This window comes from Apteryx rowi, unplaced genomic scaffold (genome assembly GCF_003343035.1).
Source record: "Apteryx rowi isolate R43461 unplaced genomic scaffold, aptRow1 scaffold_940, whole genome shotgun sequence".
Taxonomy (NCBI): domain Eukaryota; kingdom Metazoa; phylum Chordata; class Aves; order Apterygiformes; family Apterygidae; genus Apteryx; species Apteryx rowi.
In genome coordinates this window covers 64,624-81,393 of record NW_020451250.1, presented here as the reverse complement: position 1 = coordinate 81,393, position 16,770 = coordinate 64,624, and the positions used below count along the sequence as shown (strand labels likewise).

Genomic DNA, 16,770 nt, shown 5'->3' with positions numbered 1-16,770 from the left:
GCTATACACAAAGTGGAAAGCTGCCCCCCACCCCCCGCCATGCCGGGGCCAAAGCGTTTGTTACAGCTAAAAATGCATATTTGACACCCCCCCCCAAAAAAAATTTAAAGAAAAGAAAGCAACCGTGTTTCTGCCCGGTTTCGAACCGGGRACCTTTCGCGTGTGAGGCGAACGTGATAACCACTACACTACAGAAACTCGATATAAAAGTTTTTGCCCCTCGGGCTTACGGCCGTGCAGCGCCGGGCGCTGCCTGCAGCCGAGAGCCAGACCGGGCCGGCGACACCCCGGGGGGGGGGTCGCCGAGGGCTCCCCCGCTGCGGCTGTGGGAGAGGGACAAACTATTGGGGCGGAAACGGCGGAAAAAAAAAAAAAAGTAACTCAGGCGCCCAACGTGGGGCTCGAACCCACGACCCTGAGATTAAGAGTCTCATGCTCTGCCGACTGAGCTAGCCGGGCTACGGGGCCCACCGCCCCGGCGCGGCGCTCACGGGGCTCCCCAGGCCCCGCCCCTCCTCCCCGCCGAGGCCCCGCCCACGCCCTTCAGACCCCGCTCTGATAGGCCGGGCTAGAGTCGTCTCCGCCCCCCAGACCTCCGAGAGCAACAAGAGGAGGGTAGACAAGCTCGTTGCCTTGCCTTCCCTCCCTCATTTCCGGTGAGCTCTGAGCTGGCCTGTCCGGTGCCTCCGCCGACAGGGAAGAGACTACCGAGACGGGAGGACAGCGGGGCGTCGCGGTTCCTACGGCAACGCGCGCCACAGAGTGGGGGCGGCAACCACGGGGGCGGCTAGAGCGCCTCCCGCCCACTTCCCGTCCAGTCCAGTTGCCAAGCAACCAGCAGCCAGCGCCGAGCTCGCTACTTCCGGTCAGGTGACGGTAAAGAGGCGGGGGCAGCGGGCGGCAAGAGCCGGAAAGCGGAAGCGCTGCGGCGTTTCCCGTCAGTTGGCGGAGCCCCGCACCATAGAGAGCGGCGGGGGAGGGTGGGGGGATAGAGCGCCTCCCCTCGCGTCCGGGCCGGGGGCCGGCGAGCAGCGGGGCGGTCTCGGGGCAGAGCCCTACGGCGGCGGCGGCGGCACCTTCGGGCCCGGCTGGAGCTGGGGCGAGCGGGGGCTTGGGGAGGGGAAGCCCCGGGGGCAGGAGCGGGGCCCGGCTCCGCTGAGGCGGGGGACGGGGTAGGAGCGAGGCCTAGACCTGGGCTGGGGGTCGCTGTGGGGGCCGCGGTGGGGCCGGAGCGAGGCCCGGAGCCGGCTTTGGGCGGAGAGGTTTAATTTTCGACGCTGAAGGCGAAGCGATARCGAGGTCTCGACTGGTGCCGAGGGCCAAGAGGGGGCAAGAAAGAGGAAGCGGGAACCCAGGGCCTTGCTGGCACCTGGGTGGGGGCTGCCAGCCCTTCCGGCTCCGCGCCGGCGTGGGGAGCGCCTCGAGTCTGTCCCGCTCCCCCCAAAAAGCTCAGGGGCCCGGCGGCTGCTGGGAACAGCAAGGAGGAGGAGAAGAGCCTCTTGGCCACCCCCATGGCGGCTGCGGCGGTCTTGGGAGACGGGGTCCCTTCGGGGGGCCCCGGCGGGCGCCTGAACCCCGTGGAGACGCTGCAGGAGGAAGCCATCTGCGCCATCTGCCTGGACTACTTCGTGGACCCCGTCTCCATCGGCTGCGGGCACAACTTCTGCCGCGTGTGCATCTCGCAGCTGTGGGGGGGCGAGGCGGAGTACGAGGCGGCGCCGGGGGCCGCCGGGGCCGGCGGCGGCGGGGACGTGGGCATGGGGGACGTGCTGGAAGACGAGCTCGAGGACGACGAGGATGAACTCGACGACGACGAGCTGGACGTGGAGCAGGAGGAGGAGGAGGAAGACGGCGGGCCCGAGGAGGAGGAAGAGGATATGTGGAGCGAAGAAGACGACGACACCGATCTGTGGGAGGTTCCTGTGGAGGAKGACATATGGGACGGTGGGGTTGGGGGGGAGCTTTACTTTGGGGACGAGGACTATGATGAGGATGTGATGGAGGAAGACGTGGAGGAAGAGGAGGAGGTGGAAGAGGAAGAAGAAGAGGTGCAGACGCCCCCGCCCCCGGTGCTGGCCACGCGGCCTCGACGCCTCCAGACCTTCACCTGCCCGCAATGCCGCAAAACCTTTTTCCAGAGGAATTTCCGGCCCAACCTTCAGCTGGCCAACATGGTGCAAATCATCCGCCAGCTGCACCCGCACCCCCAGCGCCTCGCTCCGCCCGCGGCCGGCCCTTCGGCCTCGGGCTCGGCGGCCGGGGGCCCCGGGGCCCTGGTGGCGGTGGGCGGCCAAGGCTCTCCGAACCTGTGCGAGAAGCACCAGGAACCCCTCAAACTCTTCTGCGAGGTGGACGAGCAGGCCATCTGCGTGGTGTGCAGGGAATCCCGGAGCCACAAGCATCACAGCGTCGTCCCCCTCGAGGAGGTCGTTCAGGATTACAAGGTATGAGAAGGGGTTTTCTGGGAACGGGAGCGGGAGGCCCTGGGATGGGGCYGGGGGATGAAGCGGGGATAGCGGCTTCGTCGCGGGGTGCGACGGGGAAGACGGGGCTGTTCGACACTGGCAGACGTCGGCTGGATCGAGCCAGGGCGGCGCGGGGCCGCCGGTGGCGGTTTTCGGGTAGGTCTCGCCGAGCTGGTTGGGCGGGTGGCGAGCGGAGGGGGATGAAGGGCTGCTCGGCTGGCATGAGCGCCTGGGTTTCGGGGTGTGGGCGAGCCACGAACCCCGCGGCTCGCTCGGTCCGCAGAGGGGGGAGAATCGGACCGGCGCGGCGGGCAGAAAGGTCCGACTTAACCGCCAGGCGGGTGGGTGGACGTCGGAGGCGCCGGCGACGGGGCCGAGCGTGACCCGACGGTGGCGGAGGCCAAGCCGTCTCGGGGCAGCCGGCGGGATCAGGGACTCGCGTGGGGAAAATTRGTTTGCAGAGGAGTGGGTGAGCTCGGCAGGCCAAGCTCGCCTCCGTGCTTGTCCGGCAGGATTCGTAGGTGGTTTGTGGACAGGCTCGTCCTAGGTTGAAACCAGCACCCAAATTACCAGTTTTTCTCATGCGTTTGTGGCTTGCAAGCTCTTCCTGAGCTGTCTCAGGCAATACCAGTGTGAGGTTCTCCAAAGGCCAATCCAACCCACCGGCAGTGGAGACCTCCGCAATCCTTCGCCAGGGATTTAGCAGGGAAATCTTGCTGTCGGAAAGGTGCTGTTCCCAATCGGAGATGCCCGGAGTTACCTGGCGCCCCGGAAACGAAACACGGCGGGAGAACAGGAGAGMTGGGCAGGGGGTGATGAGCACTTAACCATGAGCTGCTGGTTGCCCTGTGTCTTGAGGGTTCGGTTTCTCGACRAGATCGCGTCCTTCCTCCTTGGGCCTCCCGCAAGACGGGAGCGTGCACATGGCACTTGCCCTTTTAATATCCAAAGGGCTCAGGCAGCTCGTTCCTCGCCTGGAAGTCTTGGAGGAATCGCTGTCGCACGTGGTTGTATCTGGAGTCGGCTTGCAACGGGAGCCGATCCCTTTGAGCGGATTTTTCCGGGGCTACTGTAGGCAGTTCAGGCCCTGGGAGATCTCCGTGTTCAGGAGAGATGAGGGCGGTTGGAAAGGAAGGGGACGGAGGTGCTTCCTGCGTCGGACCATTCCGTGCTGGGTCATAGGAGCGTCGCCGGCATCGCTGGGTGGGTTTAGTCTGTTTTTTTGCCTCAGAAAAGATCCCACAAATATTGGAAGAGGTAAAACAGGATTTTCAAACCTGCTTTTTGGGAAGGGCCGAGCTCTGGGCAGATAGTGAGTCTCTGGAGGCCGGCAAGCCAGAAATGGTTGTTCTTGGAAACCCCGAAGCCGATTCGTTGTGGAGAATTGCAGCTGGTGAATTAGCGAGCGGATTCGTTGCTGACTTAAGTCCGTCTAAGATCATACCACTCCTGAAAAAGACCAGGCTGAAAGGATGGTCTTAGCTTGGGGTAAACTTGGGCTGAAAATTCAGAGTTTAGGAGCGTCAAGGCCTCGTTGCGTCCGACGAGACGCTCTGACCCAGCAGGACCCATGCGCGATGGCTCAGACGCATCCAGGACACTGGCTTGCGCCACGCGTTGAGCAATCGGCGGGTGGCCGCCGTCGGTCTGACGTTTCTGGGCATCCCCTGGTCTGGCTGGGGTGGGATTTTTAGCTTTCTGATTAAAGCGTGTTCCCGGCGTGATTGTTTGCAGAAGGAAAAAGGGAAGGAATCGAAAGGCTGGGCGGAAAGCTCGGTTTTTAACTCTACCACAGAGTTAGTGACCGAAACAGGAGGAGGAGGAAGAGATTGCCTAAGCCGAGGATTTCTGAGACACGTTTCTCTCTCTCAGAACAAACTCCAGAGCCACCTGGAGCCCCTGAAGAAGAAGCTGGACGCAGTGCTGAAGCAGAAATCGAGCGAGGAGGAGAAGATCACGGAGCTGAGGGTAAGAGCCGGGCGCTTCTCCTGGGGCGGCAGCTGATCCCACTTGTTTCATTTCCCACCTTTCTGTCTTCCGCCATCCTGCCAAAAAATAGTCAGCCCTCAAACAGGTAGGGAGGATGCTGAAACACCGGCACGGGAGCGTCTTGGCTGTGAAGTCTGAGGTATTTGGCAGAAGAGAGAACTTTGTCCTCCTCTGCTTTGTGGTCCTGAGCAGTCACAGAGGTGTTTTGCTCCCTTCGCTGTGACCTTTGGGATCACAAGGGCTGGAAATCGGTTTCCCCCCTAAATTAGAGGGTTACGTGTGCCTCGAATGTTTTGGGGAACCGGTGGCTTGGGAGAGAGCGCAGACGGGTGTCCTTTGGGTCAGTCGTTTGACCTAAAGATGCTTTGGATCTGTGCTCAAAGCCCGTTCCCCCATGAGGGCAGCCCAGCCAGACCTAACTTGGGCCTGACTTTGGCGAATTTAAGAGACCTCACGAGCTTGCGGTGGGTGATAAAGCCAAGGGACAGCAGAGGGCAGGACCCTAGAGGATGAGCCAGTTCCTGCCTTTCCCTTCTCCTCCCGTTAAGTCTTTCCTCCCGCTTCCCTGCCCTGCAGGACAAGATGAAGCTGGAGATCAAGGAGTTCGAGTCCGACTTCGAGCTGCTGCACCAGTTCCTCATCGGAGAGCAGGTCCTGCTCTTGCACCAGCTGGAGGAGCGCTACGAGAGCTTGCTGGCCCGTCAGAGCAGCAACATCAGCCAGCTGGAGGAGCAGAGCGCGGCCCTCAGCCGCCTCATCGCCGAGGCGGAGGACAAGAGCAAACAGGACGGGCTGCAACTGCTCAAGGTCTTTTCCCATCCCGCGGATGGGAGAGGGAACGAGCTGGCCGGGAATCCCGGGGTTGGAGGGCAGGGCCCCGCTGCCGTGACGTGGGAACGGTGCCCCCTCCCAGATGTTTTCCGAACCTTCCCAAAGGGAGCTGTAAAGTTGGATGATTCACACGGTTGATCTCTGAACCGTGAACTCTACCCTGCTTGCAGCCTCGCTGGGCTCTCCGCTGGCAGCGGAGATCTGGCCCTTCCTTACGGCAAGGCGGCAGCGTTTGCRGTGGGAATGAGCAGAGCTGCAAAGAGGGGACCGGATTCCGCTTTGAAAGCGCAGGGTCTGCTTCCCAGGAGAGATCCCTTTCCTGGTGGGCTAGATCCTTCCCTCTCTCTCCTGCCAGCTGGATGGGAGGGATCGCAGTGTCCATGGGACAACAGAAAACGGGAAAGGAAGGGGACGCCCCGAGAGATTTGGGGTCCAGCACTTGTGTTAGCGAGGTGTCCTGAGAGGGGACGGAGGAAAACCTCTACCAAGGGTGAAAATGAGATTGCCCAGGGGGGAAAAACATCCCTCAGGCCCGTCGTCCGACTGTGGGACGGGCCCCATCCTGTTCGCTGGGGTGACAGGCTCGTTACAATTTATCCCGGTGCTCGATCATGACCGCTAAGAGGATTTCGTGTGAATGACAATGGGATCGGTGTCAGCCCTCCCTAATCTTGCTCTTCTTTTTTCTTTCTGCCCCCCCTCCCTTCTCGCACTGCTGCCTCCTTTTGCAGGACATCAAAGGCACCTTTATCAGGTCAGTGACTTTCTGTTCTTGCTGCGAACGGCTTTTGCATCGAGAAGCCCTTCCGCTTTTGTTTTAAACCCCGCGCAGCGGGCGCTTCTCCAGGCCGGGGCTGGGTAGCGCAAGAGAAGACTCGGTTGTGGCCGCTGTCAAACTAATGCGGTGGTAGGAACTCCTGGCTGGTGGCCCGTGGGACGTAGCGGGAATTGGGGAATGTGTAGCAGAGGAGGAAGGTGGGGAGCAGAGATCCGAGTCCCTCACAGCACCTGGCAGCCGCTTTTTTGGGAGGAGAACTGGCTGCGCCCGCGCAGACCTCATGTCCCAGGGAATCGGGAGCTGCTTGTGAGTCTAGGAAGGTCGTTTTACTCGTCTCGTAAAAGGGACGGGCAGCAGCAGCAAAGCCTCTAGCCGCTCTCCAGCGCTTAACGCGGCCGTGGTCAAGCGCGGCGCGGATCTGCCCGCGGCCGGACGCGAACGCGGCTCCGTTCCTGCCGCGGGTTTGGCTGCCTGGCGCGGCCGAGGGAGGGTGGGGAGCGCCGGCCGTACCAGCGTAACCGGTTCGGCTGATCTCTGCCCCGCTGTGGTTTTTCCGAGCGCTCCGTTGTGCAGGTTGGCCGCGCACGCGGTCTTCCAGGCTGCTTTGTTCTCCTTGCCGAAGCATTATGGGATAGCGGGCTGGATATTCCCATCGTGCACCTGCCTCGGCTGAGCGAGCCAGATGCGCGCGGAGCCCGAAGCCGCCGTGTCTTTCCCTTTCCCCCGAACGTGTGTCCTGTCCCACCTCACCAAATCCCCGCTTCCCCCCGGCAGGTGTGAGAACATCAAGTTCCAGGAGCCCGAGATGGTGCCGGTGGACGTGGGGAAGAAATATCGCAACTACTTCCTGCAGGACGTGGTGATGAGAAAGATGGAGAAAGTCTTTAGCAAAGTCCCTCAAGGTGAGCGAGACCTGCCTGCTCTGCCCTYGGCCCTTCCGAAGGGACGGTCCGGCTCGCCAGCTGGAGCGAGCTCCGGGGGARTTTCCCCTGATCCCTCCCTCCAGGTTGGGATCCCTTTCTTCTCCCCTCCAGCCATGAGTGCTGCCTTCCCTCCATTCGCATCCCTTTATTCCTCGCTCTGCTGCTCCCCCGAATCCTGGGCTGCAGTTTCCCTGTTTGTTTTTCCTTCCTCACCATGTCCTCCCCTTCCTGAGCTCTGTCGCTCAATCCGAATCCCCCCAACGTAGCTGGCTCTCCTTCCCGTGCCTCAAACGGAGCTGGGGGATGATCTGGATCCAGAGCTGCTAACGGCGAGGGGGCGTTGGAGTGGGATGTGACCYGTGGGGCTGGCGATCGCTACGCAGCCACAGATGCTGCGGGTACACGCGTGGGTGAGGACTTGGGGTTGGGAACTAAGGGAGCTGGGATCCGAGGGGAAGATACGGGCCACCGGCACCCCTCCCAGCTTCTGACTCTGCCCTCCCTTCGTCGCCCTCCTAGCCGACGTGACCCTGGACCCCGACACCGCCCACCCCCGCCTGAGCCTCTCCCTGGACCGGCGCAGCGTCAAGCTGGGCGAGCGACGCCAGGAGCTGCCGGACAACCCCAAGCGCTTCGATTCCGATTACTGCGTGCTGGGCTCCCAGGGTTTCACCACCGGGCGCCACTACTGGGAGGTAGAAGTGGGGGGCCGGAGAGGCTGGGCGGTGGGGGCGGCCCGCGAGACGGCCCGCCGTAAAGAGAAGGCCATGGGCCCCCACCAGAAGCGGGAGATCTGGTGCGTGGGCACCAACGGGAAGAAGTACCAGGCGCTCACGGCCACGGAGCAGACGGCCCTGTCGCCCAGCGAGCGGCCCCGGCGCTTCGGTGTCTACCTGGACTACGAGCGGGGCCAGCTCTGCTTCTACAACGCCGAGAGCATGACCCACATCCACACCTTCAACGCCTCCTTCCACGAGCGCATCTTCCCCTTCTTCCGCATCCTGGCCAAGGGCACCCGCATCAAAATCTGCGCCTGACGGCCAGCCCTCGTCCTCCCACCGGCCGCCTCTACCCACGCCGGATCCGGCCTCACCCTGGGATCCGGCCTTGCACACGGCCACGCTCCCCCTTTCCCTCGGGTCTCTTTTTTTTGAGGATCCAACGCTGCACTTGTCTTCTTGCACCTGCTTGCTCACAAGGCCTCTCCTCCCTGCCCGACTCTGTCCTCGTGCCAGCTCCTTGCCGAGATCTCGCCGCAGCCTTCCCAGCCAGCCAAGCTGTTCCAAAGGCGGTTTGCGTTCGGAGGAGGGAAGAGTCGCCCTGCGGGCAGGCTGGGGAGGCGAAGCTGCCGTTTTTCCACTTTGGTTCTTGCTGCCGGGGACTTCTCTCTACCTTGCCCGGTTGACGCGTAAGCTTTCCAGCATGTTCTCCGCTCGCCTTGTGCCCCACGCGTCAGGTTTTGAGGTATGTCCCGCTCTCCTCGGACACGGAGCTCAAGCCCGAGCGCGCCTGCGGATGCTGGGGGCCTGTAGGTGGAGGAGCAAGCGCTGCCTCTTGGCCCCTCGAACTCCCGGCAGTGCTTAAAGCATTGACTTTCGAAAGCCCCGTTGCACCGAGGTGCTTGGGAGCCCGGATTTCTTGGCAGCGGTGGGATTCGTTCTCCGAGTATCTCCTCCTCCATGCCTGGCTGGCATTCGGACCTTGAGTCGAACCTGCTTTAACCTGCGATGTTCTCCTGTTCTGGCACTTGCTCGCCTTCCCCGTGTCTCTCCCGTCCTTGCCGCCTCCTCCCCGCTCTTCCTCCATCAGGCCCTGAGTCAGGGTCGCCGGATCTCGGCTCCGAACCCCGGCCCTACCCCCAGCCATCTCCTTCGTAACCGTTTCTTGTGGGCCTGGCACTTTATACGGGGCTGCCTGGGCCGGGGGGGGAGTGCGAATAGGTGGTTTCCCCTTCCGGAGCCGAGACCCTTCGGGGTCGGGCTGTTGGCCGGAGCCACGGCGGCGGCGCCGCGTCACCAGCCTTCCTCGCTCGGCGCACGCTCCGGGCCGTGCCGGTGGGAACCGGGCTCCTGTTTCCCCTTGCAGCTTGAGAGCTCTCTGAGGTGGGGATATTTATTTTCTCTCCCTCTTTTTTGGCTGCTGTTGAGTTTCCAGCTGAATCCTGTCCCACTAGAGAGACTCTGACCGCACCTGTTGTGTTTTTCTTCTTTTTGTTGGTGGATTGGTATTTTTTTTTTTTCCTGCTGGCATTACAGAGCTAGTTCAAAATATTTTTGGCTAAAATGAGAATTAAATGGAGATTTAGTTTTTTGAAATGTCAAGAAATAATAATAATAATAAACAATAAGGTTGTAAACCCGAGTCTCTTGCTTATTGAGATCCCGCTGGAGGCCTGAAACATCTGGGAGCTGTTTCCAAGTAAGTCTGGCTTACGTAGCACATGGGAATTGGGATGCAGGTCCCCCAGGCTGCCTGTGCTTGCTGTTAGCTCCTGGTAAATGGTCTGAGAGCCTGGTGACAAGCAGATGTGGCTTAAACCTTGCGTTGTTAATCTTGACCTAATCCTAGTAATGAGATTGGGCCGAGGCCCAGAGCTACGCGCTCSGATCGCTTCCCGAAGCGGCTAACTCGCCCTTTACCTGCGTAAAGGGCCCGTCGCGGGGCGGCAGCATGCCGGGAGCCGTGTTGGACGGGCAGGTGGATGTTGCCAAGGGAAGAAAGTCCMTCGGGGCTTTGTGCAGTGGGTGGCAGGGAGGGGAAGGCAAGCGAAACTGCAGCGTTCGGTGGCCGCGGGCCAGCTGGCTCGTGGACCGGGCAGCACCGYGCGCCCTCCTACCGACAGGGGTGGCAGGAGGAGAGGAGACCTGGTCCGGCAGCGGTGCGAAGCCGTAAAGCCAGAGGAAACACCTACCCGTGAAAGGGCTCGGCTGGCTCGCTGTGCCGTCCGCCTGCGGGCTGCTGGGTTAAGAAAGCCGCGCGTGAAAACTTTTCCTTCTCTTCTAGCTCCTCCGAATGGCCCTGGCGGGAGCGGAGCATGGAAATCGCTGTGCCGTGTGCTGCGGCAGCGGAGAGTAAGGACAGTGAATCCCTTTTTCATTCCTGGTCCCTCTCTAAGGTCAGTGGTTGAAGTGCAGCTGCATAGTCACATCTCTGAAAGCAATCTCTCGTTAGCTAATGGAGAGCTGCTTGTTTTGGGAGCCCAAGGCTGTGCTGCTTGGAAAACCCCCTTTCAGGATGGGGAAGAGATTCCCTAACTGTGCAGTTCTTGGGGGAGAGGGTGAACAGAGCTACTTGCAAAGAGATGCTGCGGAGGACCTTGCTTCAGTGCATGCTGCCTCTTGCTCTAGCTTATCTCCTCTCCGGCCTTTGGGTTTCCTTGGCCGYGGTGGTTTATTTTCCCAAATCTGCAAATCATTTGGAGTGACCCAGAGCTCTCCTCCTCTGGAGCTGCTTCCTGTTGTCAGCTGGRAAGGGGGATGAGGGAGAAATTCCAGTCCCTCTTCTCACATGGGGGAGAAGAAACAGCATCTTGGCAGCTGGGAGGGTAGAGACCTTTTCAAGCCCTGTCACGCTACCTGCTATCCCATTATTTCCTCCCAGTTCCACTATTGTTACTTTTCTGCATCGCAAATTTTTAAACTAACTCCCGATCCCTTTTTGGTGCCTTCCCTTTTGCAGCTCTACTGCCCATCTTCAGGCTTACTGGATGTGGGGAGAGAGGCAAGTAGCTGCCGGCCATCAGGGATGCGCCCTGAAGCACCGCAAGCTGCTCAGCTTCGCAAGTGAGGGGGGAAAAAMCAGCATTTAGGTGCCCTCGCTGTGATACCCAAACCGGGGCTGTTTGTGCTCGTCACTAGAGTCTCTCTCCTCCCCGGATTAACCACCCTGCCCTGGGCCTGCAGCGCGCTCGAGGCCCAGCCAGAGCCAGACCTGAGCGCAGCGGACGTGAGGCAGCCACGGGCTCAATAGAGCACTTTTATTTATTTTTATTGATCTTTGTACACAATCTACGGCTTCTCGAGGCCGCGTCCTCATCTGGTCCCGATGGTGACTTGCCACACGCGGACGAGGTTATCTGTGTAGCCGGCGAACAGGGTCTACAGAGAGAAAGGGAGAAGAGCTGGGTCACGGGAAGGGAAGGACGGGCAGCGAGATCGGCCCTCGGGACATTATCACAAGGAACCACAGTCCTCAGAGACCAATTTTCAAGGCGGAGAGGGAGCAAGATGAGCCCTGGGAGCTGGGGAGAGGCAAAGGGGAAGAGCTCTAAGGTTGGAAAGGGATTTAGGGAGCGGAGGGAAGCAAAGCCCATGCGGGCAGACATGACTCCAGATGACTCCCTCTGGGGATCACAAGTGTCTGTGGTGCCTGTGCTGATTTAAAAGCAGCAGGATGATCCCCAAAGTCCTTGTTTTTTTCCCCCCCACCTCCCCACAGCTGGGTCTGGCACAAGCACGGAGAAGGGGGCCGGGTGCTGAAGGACTGGGTGCACAGGTTGCTGGGGCAGGGAAAAGGGGGTGGTTTTTACCTGCCCGTCTGCGGACCAGGCCAGGGAAGTGCACTGGGGCGGCTCGGCTTTGCTGCTGGTGCTGATCACCTCTTGCTTCAGCTCATCCACTATGATTTTGCCTTCCAGGTCCTGCGAAAGGCAGGAGAAGAGAGAACATCAGGTAACGGGGACCTGCAGGGAGCCCCCTAAAGCGAAACCRAACCTCGCTGACTCAAATGCCCCGGGGTGGAGGGTTGCTCAGAAACAGCCTCTGGRTTTCCGCACAGAAATGCAGTCAGACGGCACGAAATGTTTCATCACAGCGCGGCTGCTTCACCGTACAGGCCYGCTACCTTCTTCTAGGGGACCCGTTCGGATCGGGCAGGAGARGGGCTCCCAGCCTGGCTCGTGACCTACCCAGATCTTGATGCTGGGGCCGGTGGCAGCGCAGAGCCAGTAGCGGTTGGGGCTGAAGCACAGGGCGTTGATGATGTCCCCTCCGTCAAGGGTGTACAGGTGCTTGCCTTCGTTCAGGTCCCACAGCATGGCCTGGCCGTCCTGCGAGACGGGGAGGGAAGTCAGAGCAAAGCCCGGCACCCGTCGCCCGCGCGCGGATTTGTCCCGCTGCGGAGCCAACGGGGACAACCTGCCTCCATCAGCCTGGGGGCAGGCAGCTCCGAAACGGCACCCCTGCCTGTCCGCAAGGACATCAGCTCCCTTCTCGCCAAAAAGAGAGAAAACAAGTAATATTTCCCCTTGCAAAGAAGAAACAAGGCCTGGAAGAAAAGTCCTAATCTATGAAGGATGCACATGGAGCATCGCAAATGAAATACTGGGGACCACGCTGTCTCGCCGGGCTCTTTCCCGCGGGGCAGAAGGTGCCAGCTCAGAAGCAGCCTCTGCTTTTCTGCACCAAGACGTGTTCAGGCAGTTATCGATCATTTTTGTCACAGCTCGGCCCCGCTTCCAGGAAAAGCCAGCCAGCCAAGGAYCCGCTGCCGTGCTGAGGCTGCCTCTCCTCCTGGGGCTGTGCCACAGAACTAGGAGGCAGGCTACGAAGCCCCATGGGGCATGGAAAAGATAAATCAGGAGTGACTATTCTCCGGTGGTTACCAAGAGATGTTTTTCTCCCGGACTGTAACTAAGCTACACAGCGCCTTGCTGCAGATCAGCATGGATGCAGAAAGATCACGGGAAGCGATGAAGCCAGTTCAAAGAAAAACACGCGCCAACGATTGCGAAATAGAAGAGCCAAGAAGGTCCCTGAGCCTGAATTCACTGGGGAGGAATTCGGAGCTCATCCTAAATGAGGCAGACCGATCTATTCGGTGGCCTCGGCCTTCCCCCGAGACGCCTACCTTGCCGCCGGAGGCACAGAGGGACCCGTCAGGGGAGACGGTCACCGTGTTCAGGTAGCCCGTGTGCCCGATGTGGTTCGTCTTCAGTTTGCAGTTAGCCAAGTTCCAAACCTGGGTGGACAAAACCACAGCAGGGTCAGAAAAGATCAAACTCTGCTACTGCACCCCAATACCGCAGCTATTGGAACCCCCCCATCTCCTTCCCCAGACCCCCTTGGTCATTCAGATCTTCTTGATTCATTACAGGGATCCCTGAGCTGGGGGAAGCGGATCCTYGCCTCACCTTCACCAGCTTGTCCCAGCCGCAGGAGACGATGATGGGGTTGCTGCTGTTCGGGGAGAAGCGCACGCACGACACCCACTCCGAGTGGCTCTCGTCCTGGGGAGAGGAACGACGCTGCGTTCACGGCGAGGAAACGCCGCCGGCTCCCCCCCACAATCCGCGTGGACGCTGCAAGAAGAGACCCACCGCGTCCCGTCGCTCCGAAGCCTTCCCAGTCCCTGCCCAGGCCTCCTCTCGCCCTCCTGAGGTCCCTCATAATTGCAGGACTTGTCCTCAGACCCCCCCCCCCCCCGGGGGAGATCAGCAGACATTGTGTCACATCTAATCATTAGGACAGGGCTGGGAGACCTGGATCCCTGATCAAGAGCAACTGAGCAGTGAGACAGATGGACAAATACGCTTAAAAACAAATCCATGGAGGTCCTTTCTCACACTGATGTAGCAGGAAAACTCCTCTCTGCAGAATAGGAGCGATGGGAGGTGAAAACCCACTCTCCCCCCTTGTGCCTCCTTCCCCGGCTCACCTGCACCGTGTACTTGCAGACGCCCAAGGTGTTCCAGAGCTTGATGGTCTTGTCCCTGGAGCCCGAAACGATCTGGCGGTTGTCGGACGAGAAGGCCACGCTCAGCACGTCCTTGGTGTGGCCCACGAAGCGGCGGGTGGTGGTGCCTCTGCGGGGAAGATGCGGAGAGGTCAGGATGCCCCCAGCCTCCTCCTTCCAGAGGGGCTTCCCTGCAAAGGAAGAGCCCGAGTTCCCCTGCRCTGCTCCGGTCACGCTTCTCTCCCGTCATAATTGCAGGACGTGTCGTCAGACCCCGGAGGATCAGCAGACTTCGTGTCAGGTCTAATCATTGGGAGAGAGAGAGCGAGGGAGAGCAGCCGAACGCGGGTCTTCCTGCCTTCGCTCCAAATCGTGGCACTCCTCGCTGCCCGACATAGTTCTCTCGTGCCTCCAGTCCCCCCAAAATTCCCTCCCTGGTTTTATTTCCCAAGCTAAGAGCAAACTGCTTGATTTTCAAGGTATGCTGGTGATCTCGCAACCTCTCTGAGGGCCCAAAGAAAKCGGAGAGAGACACGGAAAGAAGCAAAGCTAACTCTGCGCTCGCGAGCGCTCTCATCCCTGCCCTCTCCCCGCGGCTCACGTCGTGAGGTCCCAGAGACGCAGGGTGCCGTCCCAGGAGCCCGAGAGAGCAAACTGCCCGTCGGAGGAGATGACCACGTCGCTGACGAAGTGCGAGTGACCCCGCAGGGCTCGCTGCGGGATCCCGTAGTTGGTCTCGTCCCGGGTCAGCTTCCACATGATGATGGTCTTGTCTGCACAGGAAAGAGCGGAGCGAAGAGTAAGCTGGGGTGCAAGCGTGGCAAATTACCACAACGATTTGCGGCCCTCTCTCCGCTCCGGGTGCTTGTCCTCACCTCTGGGTGGCCAAGGAGGTGGCACGGTGTCGCAGCACTCCCCAGCTCCCTCCCAGCAGAGATGCTGCCCTTCTTCGCCAAGCTCACGGTCTCCCCCTGCCCCCTCTCCCTCTTCTTCCTCAGGCCCATGGTCTTCTCTTGTTTCTCTTCCTTCCCTAGGCCCATGGTTCTCCCCTGCTCCTCTTCCTCTGGCCCATGGTTTTCCCCTGCTCCTCTACCCCCTGGGCTGATGGTTTCCCCTTACCCCTCTCTCCCAGCAGGCTCATGGTTTCCCCTTTCCCCTCTCTCCCAGCAGGCTCACAGTCTCCCCCTCCTCAGGCCTGTGATCTCTCTCTACCCCTAAACTGATGGTCATCCCTCTCCCCTCTTCCAGGCTGATGGCTTCCCCTCTCCCCTTCTCCGGGCTGACGACCTGCCCCATCCCCTCTTCCCCCACGCTCCTGCCAGATCGAGGGTCTCCTCCTCCCTCCCTCTTGCCCTTCTCCCTCCCCCACCCCCGGCCGAGGGTCTCCCCTGCTCCTCTCCCCCTCCCTCCCCCGTGGACTCGCACACTCCCCCTGCTCCGCTCCCCTCCCAGACCTATGGTCTCTCCCGCCGCCCCCCGGCGTGGATCTCTCCTGCTACTCCCTCCCCCCCCCCCCCTCCGGGCGATGGTCTCTCCCGCTGCCCCCTCCCGGGGGGGGGGGGAAGGGTGATGGTCCCGTCCGCCCCACCCCCGCCCCGGCCCTCACCCCGGGAAGCGGAGAGGATCATGTCCGGGAACTGCGGCGTGGTGGCGATCTGCGTCACCCAGCCGTTGTGGCCCTTCAGGGTGCCGCGCAGTGTCATCTGCTCCGTCATGGCGGCGGCGGCGGGAGGAGGATGGCGGCGGATTCGGCGGAGGCCCCGGCCCGGTCCCGCGCGGCCGCAGGCGGCGGCAGCAAACCCAAGGAGAGAAAGAGCGAGGCACCTTCCGGCGGAAGCGGAAATAGCCTCCGACGGACAGGCGGTTGTACGGCAAGGAGACAACATGGCCGCTCCCAGTGAAACGGGGAAACGTGGCAGCGGCCATAGTACGGTGGAGCCAATGTGGCAGCGTACGGAAAAAGAAGAGCGGATCGGACAAGAAGAACCTGGGGACAAGGACGGGAAGGCTTGGGCGGTAGGAGGGATAGGGAAGGACTGCGGGGCCCTGCTGTCTCATAAAGGGGGCTCTGGGGACAGGAAGAGCCATGAGGGAGGAGGCAGGGGGGATTGATGGAGATCAGGGCCCCATGCGGGACCTCGCCGGCCTCTACAAGCCCGTTTGGACTTGGGTCAAGCTCTACAAGCTCGACAAGCCTGGTGACGAGCTTCATGAACTTCGACGGGCTGATGCTGGACTGTACAAGAAGTAGAGGCTCAGGCCGGGGCCAGGCTGGACCCTACAAGCGCGTGCGGGTCAATGCCAAAATCTACAGGTTGCGGAGGGCTTCAGTGGGCTCGCAGAGGCTTGTACGGCCTTGTGCAGGCCGCCATGGGCTTGTGTGGGCTCGCACAGGCCTCCTACGGGCTCGTACGGGCCTCTGTGGGACCGTGCGGGACTCCGATGGGCTAGTGCGGGCTCGGGCGGGCCTCCACAGGATGGTGTGAGCCTTGTACGGGCCTGTGCGGGCCGGCATGGGCCTCCTGCGGGCCTCCACGGGACCCCTACGGGCTCGCACAGGCTTCCTACGGGCTCGGAGGGGCTTGTGCGGGGACTCCATGGGCTCGCAGGGGCTCTAACGGGCCTGCACGGGCCTTCTACGGGCTCGGATGGGATTGCACGGGCTTCCACGGGCTCGCACAGGCCTCTACGGGTTTGCACGGGCTCGTACGGGCTCGCACCGGCCTCTATGGGCTCGCAGAGGCCTCATACAGGCTTGTACGGGCTCGCACGGGCCTCTACGGGCTCGCACAAGTTCACATGGGCCTATACGGGCTCGCACACGCCTCTACGGGCTCGCAGAGGCCTCCTATGGGCTCGTACGGGCTCGCACGGGCCTCCTACGGGCTTGCACGTGCTTGTACGGGCCCTCACGGGCCTCTACGGGCTCGCACAAGCTCGCACGGGCCTCTACGGGCTCACAGAGGCCTCCTACAGGCTCGCACGGGCTCGCACAAGCTCGCACGGGCCTCTGCGGACTTGCACGGGCTCGCACGGGCTCGCATGGGCCTCTACGGGCTCGCAGAGGCCTCCTACGGGCTCGCACGGGCCTCTACGGGCTCGCAGAGGCCTC

General features: G+C 61.4%; 3 protein-coding genes and 2 non-coding genes across 5 annotated transcripts in view; 2 read left to right on the top strand and 3 right to left on the bottom strand.

Annotated features, from left to right (window-relative positions):
- Positions 1-16,770, top strand: part of LOC112978522 (zinc finger protein 585A-like) — a 159,105-nt gene that overhangs the window by 105,620 nt on the left and 36,715 nt on the right. The window lies entirely within an intron of this gene.
- TRNAV-CAC lies at positions 126-198 on the bottom strand. Its single transcript has one exon. It is a non-coding gene; the product is annotated as a tRNA-Val (tRNA).
- TRNAK-CUU lies at positions 387-459 on the bottom strand. Its single transcript has one exon. It is a non-coding gene; the product is annotated as a tRNA-Lys (tRNA).
- TRIM41 (tripartite motif containing 41) lies at positions 1,185-11,073 on the top strand. Its single transcript, XM_026092122.1, has 6 exons — positions 1,185-2,444; positions 4,338-4,433; positions 5,031-5,261; positions 6,017-6,039; positions 6,838-6,965; positions 7,506-11,073. Exons 1-6 carry the CDS (start codon positions 1,512-1,514, stop codon positions 8,021-8,023), a joined length of 1,929 nt encoding a protein of 642 aa, XP_025947907.1. The 5' UTR covers positions 1,185-1,511; the 3' UTR covers positions 8,024-11,073.
- RACK1 (receptor for activated C kinase 1) lies at positions 10,949-15,470 on the bottom strand. Its single transcript, XM_026092159.1, has 8 exons — positions 15,265-15,470; positions 14,260-14,431; positions 13,641-13,788; positions 13,117-13,212; positions 12,834-12,944; positions 11,893-12,033; positions 11,515-11,625; positions 10,949-11,083 (listed from the first exon to the last, which is right to left on the bottom strand). Exons 1-8 carry the CDS (start codon positions 15,371-15,373, stop codon positions 11,018-11,020), a joined length of 954 nt encoding a protein of 317 aa, XP_025947944.1. The 5' UTR covers positions 15,374-15,470; the 3' UTR covers positions 10,949-11,017.

What these genes read in the sequence shown, in the direction of transcription:
- RACK1 (XM_026092159.1), bottom strand. Translation starts at nt 15,373, where the DNA reads ATGACGGAGCAGATGACACTGCGCGGCACCCTGAAGGGCCACAACGGC. An exon ending in GCCCCAGCATCAAGATCTGG is followed by an intron (nt 11,626 to 11,892) that starts GTAGGTCACGAG and finishes TGCCTTTCGCAG; the next exon opens with GACCTGGAAGGCAAAATCAT. An exon ending in CCTGGTCCGCAGACGGGCAG is followed by an intron (nt 11,084 to 11,514) that starts GTAAAAACCACC and finishes TTCTCTCTGTAG; the next exon opens with ACCCTGTTCGCCGGCTACAC.